At 50.9% G+C, this 21,206-nt stretch overlaps 1 protein-coding gene across 4 annotated transcripts in view; it reads right to left on the reverse strand.

The window, feature by feature from the left end:
• CYFIP2 (cytoplasmic FMR1 interacting protein 2) overlaps positions 1 to 21,206 on the reverse strand; it is a 55,222-nt gene that overhangs the window by 31,038 nt on the left and 2,978 nt on the right. Inside the window, exons 1-13 of one of the 4 annotated variants that reach the window (XM_027802071.2) lie at positions 18,036 to 19,134; positions 17,221 to 17,361; positions 15,074 to 15,163; positions 14,918 to 14,995; positions 11,991 to 12,092; positions 10,789 to 10,970; positions 10,363 to 10,459; positions 9,544 to 9,672; positions 8,254 to 8,358; positions 5,073 to 5,164; positions 2,116 to 2,233; positions 1,145 to 1,264; positions 385 to 510 (exon numbers count right to left, since the gene is read on the reverse strand). In XM_027802071.2, coding sequence (XP_027657872.1) covers positions 385 to 510; positions 1,145 to 1,264; positions 2,116 to 2,233; positions 5,073 to 5,164; positions 8,254 to 8,358; positions 9,544 to 9,672; positions 10,363 to 10,459; positions 10,789 to 10,970; positions 11,991 to 12,092; positions 14,918 to 14,995; positions 15,074 to 15,163; positions 17,221 to 17,337 — 1,356 coding nt within the window. In that variant the 5' untranslated portion in view covers positions 17,338 to 17,361; positions 18,036 to 19,134. Of the gene's footprint in view, positions 1 to 384; positions 511 to 1,144; positions 1,265 to 2,115; positions 2,234 to 5,072; positions 5,165 to 8,253; positions 8,359 to 9,543; positions 9,673 to 10,362; positions 10,460 to 10,788; positions 10,971 to 11,208; positions 11,334 to 11,990; positions 12,093 to 14,917; positions 14,996 to 15,073; positions 15,164 to 17,220; positions 17,362 to 18,035; positions 19,135 to 21,206 lie in introns of those variants that run through there. The other 3 variants (XM_055717586.1, XM_014278193.3, XM_055717587.1) reach the window with 3 other exon arrangements.

Genomic DNA, 21,206 nt, shown 5'->3' on the forward strand with positions numbered 1-21,206 from the left:
TTTTTTTTTTTCAGGAGCCCTGAAACCTCTTTTCAGTCAGGAGAGGCTTAATACAGCAATATTAAGAAAACACAGGGATTCACTCTGTCTTTCTCCAGCATGCAAACACAGCGTAAGAAGAGCACGATCAGGCACAGAGAGAATTGCTCGCCATGCGCTGCTGCTGTGTTTCTATCCCAGCAGGAGCTCCTAAGAACTTAATTTGCCCCTTAGTTCTGGACAAATTAAGGGCCACAGGGATGTGAGAACCCTTAATCCCTTAACGTGGGCCACAGGGATGAGGAACTGGCTGAGTATGGCAAGATGCCCTTCCCTTCTTTCCTTGGCCTGAGGAACATGGACAGGCAACCACCCCTGGCTGGTTCTTGTGCAGTTGGTACCTACCTCCACAAAGGCAAACTTCTCTTCACTGGTGTAATTGTACCGGGTGGCTCTCTCATACTCTTCTGCTGTTCCTGGGCAATCCTTGTTACAGAATTTATCTGTGGGATGAACCAGCTTCCAAGAGTACTAGAAGATGGAAAGAGACTCTGTCAACATTGCAATAAGTGAGAAGCCAGGCTGGAAAGACTGAGGAGGGACCTGTGCCAGGAAAACACTCCCTAGACATTACTGCAGTTGTTTGGCGTACTTCTGGGAGCAGCATTTGTGCTTCCTCCTGGCTTTATTATCACTGTACTGAATATTGGTTTTGTTTATTTGGGAGGTTGCCAGTCATATTGGGCTTTTGACATATGTGGACTTTTATTGAGTTGTGGTTGAAATTTTCCAAATTAAGAATTTCCATCATCATTTGAATTACAGTTTTAGAGAGACCCAGACTCATCCAAAACAGCCCGGTTTTAACCAAGGTGGTCCAGGTTAGGAGAACAGTCCCCTCCTAACATCAGTGAGGACCTCCTAGCACCTGCAAAGGGCGGTGAAGGTCCAGGGTGAGATGATCAAAGCTCTCTTTCTCCGTTTGGTACAGAGCTCAGGGTCATTAGCTGCCTGACCATAGCACGTCTGTTAATGGCTTGAAGCTAGGCAACATGAAAGGAAGCTCACCTTTCCACAGTCTTTTTTACATGCCATGTCAAAACATTCACGCTCACCTGGGAAGAGGAGGACAACACACACTCACCACTTCCATGGGTGCACTCACCACTTCCATGACGTGGGCACTCCACTTGGACAGCAGCTGCAGTCCCCGCAAAGCCAGATCAAAGAGCTCTCTGTACTCTTCATCTGATTTCTGGCTGTCCAGTCCTGAGCCAGTGACCACCTGGAGAACATCACATCCATCACATCACATGGCATCAGGGCTAGACCCAGCAACTTGCTGCGGAGGCTTCACTGAGCCAAACATCAGCCACAGATCTCTTTCTCAAATCCCAGCTGAAACGAATTCCCTGTGACCTTACGATCAAACTAAAATTGAACAGTGTTTATCCCGTCCCTCTGGAAACGGGGTACAACTTGGTGAGGCTCTTTTTACAGTGAATTTATTTCCGACAGAAAAATGTCTGACCCGTCACCTCAGAGCAAATAACTGTTTTCATTCCATTTCCCCATTCCTTTTCGACAGCCTAATACTACTGAAATCCTTGAGAGTCCTTTACTGATTTACTGATTTACAAATGCCAGAAAGGGCTGAAAATGTTAACAATTCATTAAACTAACAGTGATGAATGAAGATCACAGATTTGCAAGAAACAGTCCCAATGCCATCAGAGAGGGTGCTGCTATGCAGTAATGAAGAGAACAGAGATGCCCCTGTGAACTTTCCTCAAAGCCCTGACCAATAGCTCTGTGTAACAGAAAAGACCCATTTGCAAGTCATGGGCGTTCTGTCACCTCGCTGATAATAAACATTTAATTGCAAATTTTTTTCTGCTTCTTACTTTAACAAAGCTGCAGCCAAAGAGCAGAAACCGTTGCCGTAGATCTGCTGGTGCACATCACTTTGCACCTGCAGGAGCCTTTCATAGCCTGCTTTTTTATTGCTGAATCAGGAAGTGGTTTGTTCCACCTGTGTTCTTCTTCCCCCCTCACTGTATGCCCTTGGCAGACCACACTCATCCTCTCCCAGCCTCATCCACCCAACGAGCCCGCGTGACCACCCGCTGAGCTTACCTCACTGTTGCTGTAGCGAGCAAGCTCTGAGATGAAGCGGATGTGGTCGTCTCGGATCTGGACCATCTGCTCACAGATGTTGTACTGGGGACTTATGCTGCTCTGAGTGCATGTCCACCTGGGCAAAAAAGCAAAGGTTTCAAGGACAGGACACGGGGCTCCACTCTGACACCCCCAGGGACAAAGCCTTGCACTCATCTGCTCTCTTCACTCCAGAATGCTCAAGACATGCCATCTTCAGGGCAAATGTCAGCCTCTGCCATCTCTCTCATGTCCCCTGGTGTGTGGGGTCTTCCAGAGGTGGTCTCACACAGCATGATGGGTACACCTGCCTCACCTTTCAGCCTGAATATCTCTGTTCCATCCACCCCGAAGGCTGCTCTCCATGTCGGGCTCACCTACCCCCATGGGCAGAGACAGCTATTTCCCAGGCCACCGTCGGACAAGCTTTCAGGGAAGGATGAACTGCAAAGACCCAGCATTGTTTGCACCCTTATTGCTAAACCACAGGGTAATCATCCCCTTAGAGGTCATCCCTCCACGTCTGAAACAGCTGGGTCATGCTGCCTTCTCCTGCAAGGAAAGACTCCACAAGGGGCCAGGAAGGGAATAGCCCTCCCACTCTGTTTTTGGCTTTGGCTCACGGCACCAGCTCAGTGAACAACCCTGAGTATAAATGACGAGCAGATTGTGATTAAATGAACTAGATTTTCATTTGCTTTGAGCCACATGTACCATGTAACAGTGTAATGACATCCTACAAGAAGGCAGCGCTCCCCTCCCAAAGGCACAGCCATATGCAGAAACGGTATGAATCAGGTGTGTTTAATTAAGCATCTCATTTTCCCCCATTCTGTATGAGACGTAGAACCAAACGGCTCCACCAAAATGCTTGGTGCAAGCACAAGTCTGTCAGGGAGACCCTTATGTCTTACTCTGTCATCACAATATTCAGCTCTTGCTTTTTTCCCCCCTAAATAATTGTCCATCTTACGACAACAGTCATCTTCTCCAATGTAGATTGACTGTAGAAAAGGGAAGTGAGAAATCTGCCTCCGATATGGACATAGACATGAAGACATATTCCTACGGTTAACTGCGAGGCACTTGTTGCCAATATATGTGGTGGCAGAAGGTCCTGGAACTTCTGGGCCACATCATCCCTTGTGAAATCCATCCTCCCACAGCCCCATCGCTCGACTCTTACCCGTTTCAATGTGCTGTGCTCCCCACCGGACAATCGGCAGGTTAGCAGGAATGGTCAGGGCTGCACCAGCCCTCCCTGCCACACACAACCTAGTCCACAGTGCAGAAACAAAGCGCCATGCAGGAAAAACACCGATTAATTCCACTTTCATGGAGACAGGGAGGGAAAGAAAGTGACAAAAACATTAGTAAGAAATGGGGATTATATGGAACCACCTCGGCAGAGTTAGTGCTGGGAGTCCCATGCAATTTGCTGGGAAAGCAAGTGAGTGGGGAAGAAACATCGGTTAGTAAGGCACGGCACACAGACCTGGTAAGACAGATTTCAAGACAAACATTAAAATTGTGCACAGATAAACAGCCCGCGAGCCACCTTGGGTTTGAGATGAGAAAATGAATGCATATGTTTCGTTGAAATGTGCTTTCTGAATGATTTGGGATAAAAAGGTGCCATTTTTTAGACCATTTTTCCCTTTAAAATTGAGTTTTCAAAAATACTCTTTAGATTTATAGTTTGTAGAATTTTAATTTTTTTCTCCCCTCCCCCCCCCCCCCCCCCCCCCAATTTTCATTAAAACCCTTTTGCTCATGAATTTTTGCCACGTTGTTTTCAAGTTTCTCATCAACAATTAATTGGCACTTTTCAACCAGCCTTTGGGCGGGCAGGGGAGGGCTGCTCCTGGGTGAGCCACAGGGTGGGCAAAAAGCCGGACCCTCCGGGATGGAAGGGGACGAGCAAACAGAAGCGGAGAGCTGCAGGTTAGATCCTGTCCTGCTGAAGAGACAGCTCGGCCAGGCTGCTTCTTGCAGACACTGGAGAAATCTGACTTCCACGCGATGCGGTCCCATGGCGAAAGGCCACTCGCCGGTGACAGCCAGGCTGCCATCGGCCACTACAGCCAGACACAGCTCAGTTGGGCTTTGCTTACGTGGGGTCGCAAACGCCATTCCAAGGACATCCAAACCTAACACCGCTTTTTCTAGCAACGTCTGAGCGCGATGCCAAGCGATGCAGACAAGGGGGGCTCCGCACACGCCTGGTGTGATCTGAAACAACGTCTGCAAATTCATCGGGTGGGAGCAGCAAAAAGCCTGTGAACCTCGGCTGGGAAGCTGTGCTTTACAACCACCACGCCACTCCTGAGCTCTCCGGTAAAGACTCAGTTTCTGCCCTTCTCCCACAATATTCATTCACTTCCAGCGCATCTGGCTCAACCCTCAGTCCTGCTGCCCTTCTCCACCAAACGTGCCTGAGCTAGAGGAGACACCCTGGCTACTGCAAAAGAGGTCCGCCGCTGTGTTCACGCTCTGGAGGATTTTGTCCCCGAGATGAAAAATGTGGATTAAAATCCCTCCAGAGCAGGGACACGCTGCTCACACTCACACACCTCGCAAGCACTCCGTGGCTGCCCCGACCTGCACGCCAGCCGCCTCTCCATCCCCCTGCCTCGCCTCCGGCCACCGAGCACCCCCCCAGCCCTCACCCACTCCCCTGCCTGCACACAGGGGTATGGTGACACACAGGTTCAGAGCTGCCTGCACACGCACGTGCTCAGGGGCCGGTGAGGACATCTTCCCATGCAGGGACAGGGAGGTATGCACGTGCACACGGAGCCGGCACGCCAGGACTCACACCTCACAGGGACACACACGGGTACCCGTGCACAGACCTCACGCACGCCGGAGAGATGCAGCTCCCACGGCTTTCGGGACACACACAGAAGCCAAGAGACATTACGGCAGGCACTCACTTGGATTTGTTCTCCTCATAGTGAGCACTGGTCTTAATGTATCTGGCCAGTTCTATCTGCATATCGCCGAATAAAGGAACCACCTGCAGCTGCTGGAAAAGAAAATAAAAGATGGTTGAAACACAGCGGAGAGAGAACCTGTGGCCCCAGTGCAACACAAGGGACTATGAAACAGCGTCCTGTGTCTCTGAAGCTATGGGAAGTGTCAGGCTGTTTAAAGCAAGGCGCAAACCTGGACCCAGGGTCATTTCACACCTAGGAAGTGACCAAAAATGATCATAAGGCTTTTTGTGCGAGGAAAATCACCCCCTGCAAGTGCTCTGGAGCCCTGGCCTCGCCAATAGCGGGCTGGTTATGGCCAGAATGGTTCAGTGCTGTAACCGGCCAGAGGAAAGGCTCTTGTTACAACAAAAACAAAGCAGCGTATTCCTGAGCAGGGCTTACTGCTTCCCACCATAATCCTCCAAGAGAACAGAGGGATGAAAAGCCAGCACGTTGGTACTTCGGCAGCAAGCTGCTGCCACTCCGGAGCTGTAGGCTGCTTTGCTGCCTGGACTCCAAGCGATGTGGCATCTTTCCCCAGGGACTCAGACTGTACTTTGGCACTGTGGCTGCTTGTGAATATGTCTTAAAACTTCTCCACAAAGAGAAAGACAGAGGCAATAGAACGTGGCTTTGCTCACCCTTTACGTCTCAGGAGGATTTGCACGGGAAATCAAAGTCAAAGTGCACAGAACGTACCTCAAGCTCAGACAGGTCCCTGATTCACTAAGCTTTCAGCTGCAAACAAAATTCAACCAAGAGCTCCCGACATTTCTTCAATAAAACATGAAACTTCAAATTCAAGCAACTACAAAAGCCTTGTCCCAAAATTCAGGAAAAGTGCCAAATTCCCTGTCCTGTTATCACATGCTTCCCTTCTCAGGCAGACTTGTGCGGAGGATGTGAAATGCTGTCATCAGGGATTCACTTTCACAAAAGGCTTAAATGAAGGGGTAGTTCATTTTCACTACTCAAATTCCTGGTCAATCCACTAGAAATTTAATCAGAAGGCAATGAGCAGATGTAGTAAAAGGAGCAGTTGGCCTTTTCTTATTGAGAACTGATAGTCTGGAGTGGTACTTAACTGATTAGGTGAGACCACAGCATATGTTGGAGAAGAGCAAATGGAAAAAAAAGCTGGAAAGGAGAAAGTTATTCCATGCAATGGAAGATATTTTACCTGATTCTCTGACGGCCCACAGCACTTTGCAATGAACAGTAAATCTGTCTGAATGCACCAAGATGACTGAACTCTACAGACTAGACCGAGGGCTTGATTGAAACCGAGGTTCAGCTGAATTAGCAAAGCTGAACCAGGGGAAACCTGGAAGACTCAAGGGATGGCATGATAAGTCACCTTTGCAGAGCTGGTCCTCAGCAGTCTCCCCAGTGACCGGATGGTACTCAATCACCTCATTACTGCCCCGTCCATGAGGTTATGGCGTCTGTCCGTAGTCCCCTATGTGGGCATTTCAGCTCTGCTCTCAGAGCTGTCTCCCGGAGATGATCCAAATTGGGGTAAATAGGTCCTCGACTGATCAGGGTGAGGAGGCAGCAGCTGGTACACCAACGTTTCACGAAACCAGCTGTCTGGGCTCTCCCGTTCCCTCCCTTTGCCCTGACCCAGCCCACCATCTATAAACTGCAAGCCGGGACAATAAGCAGGGAGGCATCCCGTACCCCGTCACCACAACCAACCTCTTCTTTCAGGGTCCTCAGCAGCTCTCTGGGTAAAGGGGCAGAGAGAATCCACTCTGCTGAAAGAGTGATGGGGAAGAAGCATTCTGTGCCCCCCCAGAAATCATCATCTTCTCATTTTCCCTGATGTGGAGCAAATGTTGGTAACAAAACCTAATTTTTTCCTCTCAGGAGAAAGATTAATGCAATGGAGGCAAAAGGACTCTGGAAGGACTGCTCAAGCTCATTAGGTCTAAAAGAAAACTAATTGCTCCACCTGGGAAGTTATTCTGCTATCCTCCTGCCATACTGTTAGCCCTTGCTGCCAATACATTAGCCCCTTGCCAAACCCCCCTGCCTCCTAGAGCTGCCCTGCCGCAAACCTGAAATGACTCCTGGACCCAGCCTGTGCGCAGATGCAATAGAAATGCCACCGGTGGTGCTATGCGGGGTCTCAGCCCCCCCTTCTCCATCTGCCACTGGTGACTGGTGCCTCACGCACACCAGAGTTTGGGGGAGCCACAGGATTATCCCAAACGTTTCTTGTGCTGAGTTGCCCCAGGGCAATGCAGCCTGGCCTCCAGCTGTGGACCAGCCCAGGGCTGGACTCAGCTGCACGTGTGCATGGGCAGAGGGAGGTTGCACCGCTGCTTCCCACCCTGTCACTGGGAGCATCGACCTCTCACAGGCCTTTCCCCAGCCCCCAGATCTCAGATAAGACAAAAATGGTTCATCAAACCACTGGGTGAGCCCTTTGAGGAACTTGCTGAGCCCCTCCAAGTCCCAGCTGACACAAGCTCCCCAAGAAGCCTTTTCTGTCTTACAGGGAGCAGTTCACACACAAAATGAGACTGCCAGGTCACATGTTGGCTGGCCAGCTGTGTCCTCTGTCCCTCAGCTCCTCAGCTTGCTGAGGGAAAAGGGACTGCAACCATCACCCACACAGCCCTCAGCAAACCAGCCAGGTTTGCCTGTGCCCTGAAATCACGGTGCTCCTCAGGAGACTGCAAAGCTGCCTCAGAAATGTGCGAAGAGGCAGAAGCAACGTCAGTCTGGCACGTCCTTCCCTCATCCACAAAACAGACAGCCCCCGCGGCAGGAAGCAAGCGGAGCCTCGTGGCCCCAGCGAGGGCTGCAGGGTCCTCAGCTCCCACCACCTCCCTGGCTCCAGCACCACGGGAGCAGAGCCAGCCCCAGGCACTGCTCACCCATCCTCAGCCTGGCTGGTGGCACTGAGGGCTGGCATCGCTTCTATCAGCCACGCTGCAGCTCTGTGCCCATGCACATTCACAGCAATCCCATTCCTCATCCTTTAGCCTTCATAATCGCTCGACCTTTTGGATTTTTTGGACTTGTAAATTATTCCTGCAGTTTGTTTTTTGCTGGCAGCATGTGCAGTGGTACAGGTTGCTAATTCACTGATCTGCAATAAACCCCAGCCTCACCCAGACGGGCCACTGACCTTGAAGAATTTGTCTATTTTGCTAAGGTTGATTCTCTTCTTGGCATCCAACTTGTAAATGTTGCTGACATTCCCATCCATAAGATACAGGCCAAACCCCATCACCTGGAGAAGACGGAAAGGCTAGGTTTCATTAGCGTGAAGGCAGCAGCACAAGACAAGGACAGTTCTCCACCATTTACCATCAGGAAAGACCATTCCAGGCTCCTGTACTACCTGTCACTCAACCCAAAAGTCTTGTCCACCCAAAGGCAAACAGTTACTCCCAGAGAAGAATTGAAAACATTTAAAATATTCTCCTGCATTGACTTTTCCCCTTTAATTCAGTACAAATCACTACAGACATTCAAACTACCCATATTATCCTTCAAAGAACCATAGTTGACTCGTACCGTGGTAATGAACTTCTTATGGTAACAGTGACTGCAATCACTGTAATAACTGACTGACAGCAAGGACAAACAGACAAAACGAGCAGATATCTGGCACACTCAGCTTGAGGGCGCTTCATCGAGTCAGGAAACCAAACCTGGAAGGATCTGCCTTCTGCAGGGAATTATTGCTGGGAGTGGGCATCAAGAACAAATTTCAGTGTTGCAAAGTTAGTGGTGATTTTGGCATGTCCTATACAGTTACCCAGGTCAAGCCCACAATCCTGCACGTCAATGCACAACAGAAAAAAACCCTTCCAGCTCTGGAGAGTACAGGGCACCCACCAGTGCTCTCATCCGTCAGCAGAGGACCACCACCTCCACGTATGTGCTTAGTCCTAGGCAAGCAGAGCTGCTGGCAACCTTGGGAAGGATTGGGGGAAAGGATAGAGATGGAGATGGGGAAGAGCAGAGGAAAGGGAGAGAGGAAGAAAGATTTTTCTATAGGAATATGAGAGAATGGCAGAAAGGACAGCAGAGAAATGATGGCAGAAGGTCCAAGTTACAGCAGAAACAGAGGCAGCTCACAGCCACTTCCAGCCTGTTCAGCAACACAAGAAGAGGGGAAAATGGGTAGACTGAGGTATTGCAGCAGAAGACACAAATTAACAGGAATCAGAAGGGAAACAGGAAAATGAGGAAGGCAGCATTGCTGCTGCATGCAGAGAGCCTTCCGATCTCATAGCAACTTGTGTGTCCAGAGGACGCTGGCTTTGCAGAGAAGGGATGCATGTAAACCCAAAGGAGCAAAAAATAAAGAAAATTAAGAGAAACATTGTCCTGGGAGGGAATTTCATTTTACTAAAACAAAAATGAAACTACACAAGCACCCAGCCCCATGAGCATGGCCAAACCTCACCTTTAAGAGCATGTGCTTCTCGCTGGGAGTGAGGTACATCTTGTTTTCATAGTAATCCACACAGATGTTGACAATATCAGCCAGCAGTTCTTCATAGCCAGGGATAACTTCTAGTTGTTGGTGCAGACACTGAAACATCAACAGGGACATTATCCACATGGACAGAGGAACAGCAGAAACCAGGAGAGAAACATATTTGAAGGATTAAGAGTAGAATGATGAGGTTTCTGCAAACCTTGTCTGTGTGCTTTTCTTAAGCTACCAGCAGAAGATTGACCTCATGCTACTACCTGTAAGGAACAATCTCCCTTCTGCAGGACAGCTCTCCCCTTCAGACTGATTACAACAGCCAAATATCAGACAGCGAGATGTAAAGAAAGATGCCTCAGAAGCAGGCTTTCTGACTCTCTCCTGTCTCTGCGCAGTATTTTATCTCATTAGCAGAAGCTACAGAGCCTGTGGAGTGTGGAGGGTCATGGGGTCTGAACTGCAGTCCCTGTGCTGTCACACAGATGGACTGGATGGATTTCCTGGGGAAAACAGGAGAAGAGCTTCTGGAACAACCTCCCCTTCAAGGGCTCTTCTTGCATCTTTTTGACCTTCATCTTTGTCTTGATGTAGAGACCTTCAAAGCCAGCCAGGATGACCCACGAGAAGGAGATATTGCTAGAATTACACAGCCTGACCAAAAGACTATCAGGGTCAGTGGCAACGACCCAACAGCTATTGCCACAGTCTGGTCTGAAGTGCTGTCATCCTTGGTGAGATCATTGTCTCTACTCACGGAGAAGTTAGGTGGTTCAGAGAAAAGGGACCTGCCTGTGTGATGCGGTTGTGGTTTGCCAGGAACATGGAGAGGTTCTGGGACTCCTGGATGGACTGGGGGTCTGCCATCTTCCGCAGAAACTGGGCAGCTCTGGAAGGGAGAAATCCAACATCATGCAGGATCGCTCACCCAATGTGAGACTCTGACCACCCATCTTCCCTGTTTGACCTGCAGCTGCAGTGCAGCAGCCTCAGAGCCCCCTGCAGCGCAACTCTGCTCTTTCCTCGTTCTACCAAGAGGGAACTGAAACACAACAGGGCTCAGATTTGCCTAAACCCGTAAAGAGAGCCTACGACAGCGCAGAAACCCAACCTCCAGCCTCCTGATGTCCATCGGACCTCACTGCTGGGCACACCAGGTGCTCCCCTGAAGACCAGGCACGGTTCTGTTCCCACCACCACCACATCACCCCCTCTCACCTTTTGTAAGCAGAATGGTCATTTTTGACGCTGCACTTCATGTTCTTCAGCTCATCCAGGACAGCGAACATGTTAATGAACTTGCCCAGGGTGAGGAGATAGGCCTCAGAGACGAAGTCCTTCCTCCGCTCAGCATGGCACAGGCGCTTCACCTCGCTGCAGAACCGCTCAATAGCCTTGCGCTGGAAGGCAGGAGGACAGGGTCATCCCAGCAGCAGCTCATGCATGATCACTGCACCACCACTGGGATCCCCCTCCACCCACCCACCACCCCCTTCCTTTTACAAAAGCATTCTGCTGGAGATGGAGGCTCCAGAGTCCCTGTCCACTGCCACCACGAAACAGCAGCATTACAATGTGCTGCAGACAAACATCCCCAACACTGGAGAGGTGAAGGGGGCTCAAACCCTCCGTTTGCACCTGCCCTGAGCGCAGCGTGTTCCGTGAAATCAGGCTTCAGTTTTTCAGGCGGGGCACAAAGACCTCAAGGACATAAAACCTAAAAATGATGGTGAAACCCAGCTGCAGCCAGTTATAAACGCAGGCGGTGATGTGGCGAGGTCCCCAGAGCCCGCAGCAGCTCTGCACTTGCCACGTGGTCATGGCTCTGTTGGGATCTAAGCATATTATTTTGCAAAGTACCTCAAGTGTAGCAACGGCTAAATTTAAGCTTTGGTGCTCTTTGCCAGCTGACCCCTGTGTTCAGGGGGCTGTGAGCTCATGCCTGTTCCTGCTGGCACAGCAGGAGGGTGTCCAGCTGCACGGCTGCATCCCACCCCAGGCACCAGCTGTACCACCAGCCCTCAGCTCTTCCTGGCTTTGCTTCAGAGGGAAGAGCAGAAGAGCAAGCTGTGCTGGCGCCGGTGGAGAAACAGCTTTTCACATCCACCAGCCAACACCCCAGACAAACAGGAGCCCGCGCCACCCACGAGCTCCACACAGCGGGGGCTCTGGTCCTCCGTGACTTCAAGGGCTGAGGTGTGCTCACTCCCAACTCGTACACAAGATTTCAGGGCTCAGCAAGGGGCACAGATTCCCCTTCAGACAGGTCCCAGGTATCTGCTGGCGGCTTCAAGGGAGGGAGCTATGGGGGGCTCGGGGCCCCTCCGAGCAGGCCTGGCAGGCAAGGATAGCACAGCCTTGTTAGGCTAAGTTAACATCCAAGTAATAAATCATTTTTCCCTCTCTCTTTGACCACTTACCTGAAAATACATGAACTTCATAAGCTTGGTGACTTCTGGCTCCAGGACTTCCACCGTCTTCTCATAGATCTCCACTCGGTTTGGCTGCTCGTTACATTTCACCTGCGTTGCAAAGACAAATCACACTTGTCAGCATCAGTTTCTAACGCAGCTGTGGACTGCAACAGCCACCATCTTCTGCTCGTTGCACAGCGAATCCTGTCCCCATCGGAGGACAATGGGGGGATCAGAGGGAGCTTGCTCTCAAGGCAACAGCTGAGAGCAGAGGGGGCTGTTTCTCAGATGGGAAATTCCCTCCATGCATTATAAACACGGCACTGAGAAATCTACGTCTTCTAATGCATTTGGGTGGGGTAGAACACCTGCAACGTGGGGTCTGGACTTGCTACACAATGTGGGAATGTTGTATTGTAAAGTTATCCAAGACTTTGTCCGGCAAAGTCCCATGAACACGCAAGGCACCAGGCTACGGTTCTGCTACAGCCTCGCTGGGATGATTTTGGTTCTGTTGCTGACCTGTTCAAAATCACTGGGCTTATATGCGCCTAGCAGCAACAAAGTGAGTCACCTACACTGGAATCCCAGGAAGCTAAATGTAAGCACTTGGTCAGCTGTTACCCATCTCATTTCCAGTTACTTGAAGTCATTACCAAACTTCTATGCCCCAACCGCCCAGGGCAATGCATCCTGCTGTCCTCCGGTTTTGTTTCCAGCTGTTGCTGACACAAGTCTGTGACAGGGCCGACAGCTCTCATGCAAATTTAGTAGCACAGCAGCTGATGCACAGGGCACGAGGGGACAAATCAGCCAGCTTTACATGTGGGAAGTTACAAAAGTAACTTTGCTTTCTGTAGCGGGGGATCCAATGTCCCCGCCCTGGTGTTTCACACTGCAGTCAGGCAATGCTGGTGGCCACGAGGATGTAGCTCGCGGCAGGGAGGAGTGGTGCACATCCAGGTGTAGGCTCTGTTCTTCACCCGTGAAACCACGGTCTCTGACGTAGCACAAGGAGGTGTAGGTGACGAAGCAGCCAGGCTGGGGGGCTGAGGACAGGACACCCTGGCCACAGCCACGTGCCCCATGGCAAAGCACAGTGGTCACTGCAAGACCAAATCTGGTGAATCTGCAAATGAACCCTCTGCCGTGGTGGTGTCTGCTGGCTGCTCCTCTGTCACATGTGGCACTGCCTGCAGCCCTGCCGGAGGACGGGGCAGAGAGCAGGGACCCCACAAGCTGTGCTCAGAGAAGCACCATCATTGCAGGGGTGACCGGGATGGGAGGACACTCAAACACCAGAACAGATTATCTGTAGTGCTGTCTTGCCACCAGCTCAGCCACAGCCTGCCTTCTGTTAGCGCAGTCAGGAGAGGCAACAGCAGCACAGCATCAAATATAAATTGGAGATAAGCACATATCCAATCAGCAGCAGAAACCTCCCCGTGGCTGGGTCTCACGAGACCATCAGCAGAGTATAACCTGCGGGGAACTGAAGTTTGACCTTTCCCAGGGAATGACAAACATGGGCACTTCCAGCCATGTGGAAATATTTTTTCCTGGCTCCACAAACCCTGGCTGCAAACCCTTTTATCTGTAGGGTTAATGGAAGTGCACTGCACCCGCCCCAGCGTGTCGCCAGTCAGTGTTTTTGCAGGGATCCAGCGCGTGTTCACATTGCAGAAGACAAGCTCTGAGCTGGAGTCTGAATCATGGTTAGTGGGCCACACAGGCAACCTTACTCATGTCTGTAGGTGTTTGCAGGACGAAACCACCAAAATTCAGGTTGGAGAGAGGAGGGCTAGAAAACAGTTGAAGCAGAACTAGCAGCAGAGGAGAACGATTAAACCTGGGGGGGTTGATCAAGATCCTCAGGTATATCACCAGCAAAGAAGGGCATTTGGAGAAACATTTCTGACACATCAAAGTGCTCCCTCATGCATCCTCACAAAAATCCTACAATTCTGGGGCTCCCACAGGAGGAGAGCGAGCACCCTGGAGCCTGGGCATCAGTCTGGGATGCTGAAACCTGCCCCAGCTGCCTAGTCTGCTCTGTGCAAGTCAGGGAGAGCCTGAGTCTGCCACATCTCAAGGGGACCCACCGTTTTCATCCCAAGCCACCTGGGCTCCCTTCCTTGCACAACGCAAGAGTCCACTCAGCACTGGGGCAATTTTTAACTGAAGCTGAAGTTCCTGATACATGTAGTGGTATGACACCACACAATGGCATCAGGAAAGTATGACATAAACCAGATCCGATGATTCTATTCTTACCTTCCAAAAACTAACTGCCTTTGCCTGAAGCAAACTCCATCTCCCCAGAACACGACAGGGAGAAACACTGAAGTGGTGCACCAGGAAGGAAATAACGACACTGCTTTAACTAAAGCAAAGGCTACCCATTCTCGAGACAGAGAAGCGGACAAAGACCCAAGTACAAAACACAGCACTATCCCAAGTACTGTGCTCAGCTGAGTCCTGTTAGCAGCTGTAAGACAAACAAGATGGTCCTGCGGGGGCAAAATAACTTCAGGTGCGACTGCTTCGGGGAGCAGGGGAGGGGTTTGTGAAACCAGGAAATTTATATAAGGCCGTTGGCTTGGGGGGGTGAGTGTGGCTGAGTTGGGAGGTGCTGCTAGGAGCTGTCAGGGATGGAGCTTTCATATATGTGAGTGTGTAGGGCAGATGCCTTTTGTGATGGCAGCAGTATAGATCTGCTTCTGAAATGGCCACCAGCTGCTGACATCAGTGGTTGAGACTTTGGTGGGGAGAAGACAATCTGAAGAGCCAGTGGTGTCTCTTTTCAACCCCTCTATCTACTTCAGTCTTCTCTGGTTTTTTGTTCTTCTGTCTCCAGCCCAAACTAATCCGCGCTGAGGACAATACCAGCTAGGTGCTCTGGTAACATCTCTGCCTGGGAAGGGCTTGAATACCTGGGGGATGGCTCGTGAGCAGCTCCTCCATGTGTAAAGCATCACGGCGTACTCATGGCCTTCTTCCAGCATTTCATTCTGAAAGAGAGAGGCGTTGCTGGGGCAAGGCATACACTGAAGACTCGGCATCGCTGGGGCAGTACCTAGGGGACTCACCATACTGGAGTGCACTGTTGCCTGCTCGATGTACCTGGCAATGCCGGTCACAAAGGCATTTCTGTCTTCAAAGTTTGTGTCAAAATTAGCCTATGGGCAAAATGGAGAGATAGGGATTAAAACAGAGCTAGTTGCTTGCTCACCTGATACGTTCCAGCATGGGATGTGTTGGCAAAAAGCAGAATCAGTAGGGTTCCTGGGGTGTGGGAGCAGCTTACAAACAATTTGAGCTGTTGCACCTCTAGGCTTGAAGTGGATTCATATATGCAGCCTGAGATGCTTCTCAATCACATGTGTTCATTAGAGGAAATCCTGCTTATTATATATGTGAAAATATGGCAACCAAGGCTGACAAACCCCTGTAAAATCAAGCCAAACTTGGCGCAGATCTGCTACAGGAAACTGCAGCCACACCAGAGAGCAAACCTACAGCAATTATTTTAAGGATTTTAACTTGGTAACGCAAAGACAGATGCAGCCTCATTAATTTCTATTTGTGCCCTGGCTGCTGGGGGAAGACCACATCCTGTCAGCAGGAACTGCGAAGAATAAACACACAGAAAGGGCAGGGAATGAGATGGCTGGAAAACATAAATATGAAAGTCAGCACTCATCCAGGTGCTGTTACCAGTGCTAGTGTTGCTCTTGCAAGCAGATGCTCTGGGACAAACAGTTGTTTTGGAAGCTGAGCTACTGCTTTGGGTCGGGACAGGGGAGCACGGAAGTGCAGAGCGAGGCGGGGGATGAGAAAGCAGCTCCTCAGCCTCTCTGTGCCAAGCGCCCGTTCACACGCTCTGTGCTCGGGGAACTTCCTCTGCAAAGGCTGGCTGATGGTATCTGCTGAAGCACAGAGCACACGCAAGTCCCAAGCACCCAGAGCTGCTCCTTGCAATGACATTAGCACTGCAGTGACCACGCTCACCTCAGTAACTGATTTCCTGAGCAGAAAAGCTGGGAGCACCGGCCCGTGGCCACAGGGCTACTCCTCTTAGCACCTCCAGGACATCAAATGTGACTAATGTGACAACAAAAGCTGAGGCTGCATATGCATTTCTAGCCAGAAAGGGAGAGAGCTACGTACAAACTGAGCATGATGAGGAAAGAGGCTTGGCCAACACCTTTAGATCCAGTTTAGAGGAGGTCTTTAGCTGTGTGCACACACTCGTGGCCCTGAAAGGAGGCTGTGCCATAAGGCTGAACCCTGTGCCCCTCACAGGACACAAGCCAGCAAAGACTAGGAATTTATTGAAAGAAGAGATAAGCAAAAAATGCTAACAAGACTTCCCAGGAAGAGCTGAAATTTGAGCAGCCCAGAACTGCCTTTGGGTCCGATAACCCGTAGAGATGCTAACGTTACTGAACGAGCCCGCGGTCTGACCTGCTGAAAGAGATACTGTAATTTCAGACCCCTGCGTGCATGGCACAGCAATCACTGTGCGGGTGTATTTATACACTGTCATGGGTAAGTCATGAATTCAGGAGTGGCAGGATGGAGAAAGTAACCCCATATTATATTTAACCCTGGGTGTGTGCTATAGGGCAGGGTGTGGTGGCCAAGCAGCCAGGGCATCCTGCTGCGGATCCAGAAGCAGGAGGCTGAGCCTTGCCCTGGGCTCATGCCAAGCTTGGCTTGGTAAGTGCAGCTGCAGTCAAATCTGTGGTTGTCCAAAGCAGAGAAGTGATTCTAGCAACTGCCCTCCCTTGCATGCCATCAGCTCCCCAGCCCAGTGGCTCCAGCTGTGCTAGCCGCACAGGCCAGCCAAAGTCATGCAGAACTTTGATTTTGACCTGCTTAGATGCATGTAGTACCATAAAAAGGAAGCACAGAAATATGCGAACAATGAAACATCACTGACAACTTTCTCTGATAATACAATTATCTCCTGCTTCCTAGCCAGTCATGCACTCTGGTCCTCATTTTTAACTTCCCTAAGTCTTGCTCAGCCTTCAAGATCCCTTTCACCCAGCGCTTTCCTTTTAAAGACTCTGTGAACAGATTTGTGGCTAGATCTGTTCTGGACATTTCCTTAAGCATGCTGAACCCAGGATGTTTTTGGCTAGTTCTCACAGCACCATGTGCCCCTGTACTTTGCATGAGCTACTGGAATCACCCTCCCCGCCCCGCCAGCTCTGGGAGCTGAAGGTACCTGGTACATGATGGAGGAGGGAGGCGGTTCGATGCATGGCTGCTGGTCCGGCAGAGGCAGCTCCTCCAGTAAGTCCACATTGGACAAGGCATCCTCTAGCGTGACGTGAGTGGTCATGGTTCTGGATGTTCCGTTTCCACACTAAATCCAAAGGAAAAGAGAGGGTGATAGACAGACAGACACCAGCCAGAAGACTGAGTGGGAAAGTGCCAAAGGACAAAATCAGAACCATGACTGGCTGGCACTGCAGGAGACATGATCCTGGCTTATCTCATTTTCCTTTTCTTATGTATTTATGTCATCTCTCTGTCATTTCTCCTTCCATGATTCAATAGCAGAGCAGGAATGCAGAATAAGAGGAACACAACTACCCACTCATGCCCTTCTCTGCTTAACTCTATGCAAAACTGTTGAAGACAGAGAACAGCTGGGTGCTGCACTGCAGCTTTAGCAGCCCCGAGTGAAAGCCTGTGCTCTGAAATTCAAAGCGGTGCTATCAAAAATATCTCTTGAAAGAGCATGATTAGAAAAGTATGACTGATGCTGACACTCACATGCTCTCCTTCTCACACACATGAATGGTACTGGAAACTGTAAACAACAAACTGCCTTCTCAAAGGTGCACCGGAATGGATCGAGTGCTGCGCAGGCAGGCTGTGGCACTGCAAGGTGCTGTTAAAAAGAATTTCACTGCTTTTACCACACACGCGGAGTCCCCTTCCCAGTCCCAGCCTGCTGTGAAGCTGCCAGTGGTGCCAGTTGCATAGGAAATAAAGAGCAAAGGGAAACGTTTCTGAAAGCTCACTGGCACTTACCCCAGGCAGGCTACCTCATGGGAACCACAGGACAAACCTCTATGTCCCTTATCTCCTCTGCCGCTCACCTTTGCTGTAAGCGCACAAGCATGGAGGGATGGCTGCTGTCACCCAGGCTAAGCGCTTGTATAATCACAGCTACTGGGCTTCCTCAGTTAATACCTAATCCATGTGCAATAGCTGTGGCCAACCTACAGCATGTCTCCTAGAAAAACACCCGACTGAATTTAAGCATTTGCAGAGAGAGAACCAATTTTAAATACTGACATGTCGTTCAATCAGCAAATCACCCCCCAGTGCTTTTTTCCTCCACTCAGAGCCTGTCTAGTTTCAGATGTGAGCCATGTGAGTTTTATCACTCTAATCTGCGAGACAGTACAGCTCTTTATTATAAAAGTTCTCATCAAGATACTCACACATTTCAATAAAACACCCTGCAAGCTTTGCTTTGGCTCAAGCAAGTAGACTGAGCTCTTTGTCAGTCTTGCTACAGAGCGTATTTTCCAATCCTTTAATCACCTCTTTGGCTTTTCATTAAGCTTGATCCAATTTTGCAACTTTTTTTGCCGAAGCACAGACACCATAGCAGGACACAAGGTTCCAGTGGTGTCTGCACAAGTGCCAGATACAACAGCAACGTAACCTCCCTCCTTGCATACAACCACAGCAGCTCCTCTGGTCACAACAGCATCTCTATAGGCAGTCATATTCAGCTGATGATCTGCTACAAATCCCTTAGGTTCTGGTCCCAATTGAGTCACTGTTTCCAAGAATGTAACTTGGCTTTTCATTTCCAGCACTGGGGACATCCAGACACATGCACCCGGCAAGGACCACAGCGAAGGGGGATGCATGCTGCGTGCAGTCCTGGGGCAGCTTCATGTTGGGTGACGAGAGGCACAAGTCTGCTGCTGTGCCTCTTGCCATCGCTGCTGCCTGCACACGTTGGCTGAAAGAAGATGTATGTGCCTGGTAAAACCCATTCCGCCTCCACAAATGCCTTCCCAAGGTACCAGGCAGCTGAGAAGCAGGCTCAGTTATACCTGCAGCTAAAGCACCATGAAGTGCCTGGGGGAAAAAAAAATAATCTCAAGCAGCCCTTTCCCTACATGCTCAAATTTCTGTTTCCTTCTTCACCCTTCTTTGCTAAAATGGTTTCCTGTTACAAATTGTAGCAACTGTCAAAACCAGACATTACGTCCTGGCACGCCGCAGGCAGGAGCGGCTTCCTCCCTGCCTGCAAGCACCAGCGTGCTGCTCAGCACCGGGCGGCTGGCTCAGCTCGCCCAGCCCCATGGGCCCCCTCAGCTGCCCACTCGCCACCACCGTCCTCCAGCACCTAAAGACTCACCTCTGGGTTCCCAGAGCATCCCTGGTACCCACACATGCTTCATTACATGCTTTGGCTCTGGGAAGACAAAACGCTTCCATTTTATAGCTTTGAGGGCTGTGGCTGATTATTTGGGCTCATTTCTCCTTTTTCTAAGGCCATTTGCGCAAGGTGTTGGCAGTTTGCTGTAATAAAAGATGATTCCTTGATAACCCTGTGACACCCAAAGAGCTCAGCAGTTCAAGGGACAAAATTACTGCTGCTCTTTGGGCCATACCAGGAGATACAGCCCCAAATACAGCATCACGATCCTGCTGTGCCAGGCAGCACACAAACCTGTGAGACTAGGCTAGTCCCTCCCCTAAAGATCTTGCACTCAAATAGAGGAAGAGAGGCAGCATGTAGAAATACACCAACAGAAAAGGAAGCGTCAAGCCACAGTGAGCAAGCAGTGCCATCTGCCCGCCCCGTGCTTTGCCATGGCTGAGCAGAATGCAAGAATCTGGATGCAGGTGGAAAAACTACACAGACTTTGAGGGTTTAATAGATGAGTCTTTGCAGGGACTCCCAGTTTCCATCCTACACTTTCTTAAGCCCAACAGCAAAACAACAAAGGCTACAGGGAAATGCAAGGTCTGCCAGGACTTCCCCTGGGTCTCATGCCTGTAGCACTGCAGCAGACAGCAATCTTGTGGCTGGAGCATGTGACAGAGGGACTACTGGTCCAGGGCCAGCAGACATGGATCATCACCCCAGATCATCCACAGAAGAGCAGCCTCAAGCGATCCCCATCTGCCTGTGCCACGGCCCCTCGCCTGCCCCTTGGGGTGGCTGTAGGGCTGGCTCCCTCCTCCTGGGTGGGCTCCCCTGCCAGCTGTATGCACCCAGCAGGTCCAGGGGTCGTGCACCGGTACAGAGGCTGGGGAAGGCTCTGAAGGCATTAGCAATTGCTTGGCTCAGTCCATGTGGCACACCACGGTGTCTCCCCGCACAGGGGCTGCCTGGGAGAGCCGAAAGGGGAAGCTCCACCGCCACAGACCCATGCAGCCCTCCCTCACCTTCCTGCAAAAAGGTTTCTAACATAAATGTGCTGGGGCCGCCCTGGAAAATCCAGCTTCATGCCCTCGGTCCAGCGATGAGGGGGGCAGCTGTCAGGTAACATGGCAGCGACCAAGGGGCTCCAGCTCAGGCCAGATGGGGATCCCTGGGGACACTCATCAAGAAGTCCTCATTAAGCCCTAACCACCATCCACCACCTGGGCCTCAGGGCAGGGGCTGCGGCGCCGGGAAGAGCAGTCAGCCCATGTTTGGTGGGTTGCCAATGGCGCTGTGGCACATGTGGCGTGGGCTGGGGGCCATACCACGAGGGGAGCAGGGCAGCAGCCTGCCCAGGAACGGGGCTTTTTTGCTGCCCAAACACATGTGCAGCGGGGCGAGCTCTCGCTGCAGGAAGCGCATCCTGCCTGCATCCTGCCTGCATCCTGCCTGCGTGGACTCAAACGGCCACACCGGCTGCTGGGAGGCGTCTCGCAAAGCTACGGTCTTCTCCACGTCCCACTGCTGGTCAGAAAGGCCCAAGTCCCTCTTGTCCTACATGTTTTAGCAAAACAACGTGAGCCCGAACCCCAGTGAACCCACCCCAGTGAAACCCTGGAGAGAGACGCAGCCACAGGGCTGGTTACCTCTTCTGCTAATGAGTGTCAGGGCTAATGAGCGCAGTGCTGCCCACACTTTCTGCCCATGGGCTGCAGAACCTTCCTCTCCCCATCCCGCATCTCAGCCACAACCCCTTGGGCCACCTCTTACACCTTCTAAAGCCAAACGATCACAGAGGCACCAAG

Source organism: Falco cherrug, chromosome 8, assembly GCF_023634085.1.
Source record: "Falco cherrug isolate bFalChe1 chromosome 8, bFalChe1.pri, whole genome shotgun sequence".
Taxonomy (NCBI): Eukaryota; Metazoa; Chordata; class Aves; order Falconiformes; family Falconidae; genus Falco; species Falco cherrug.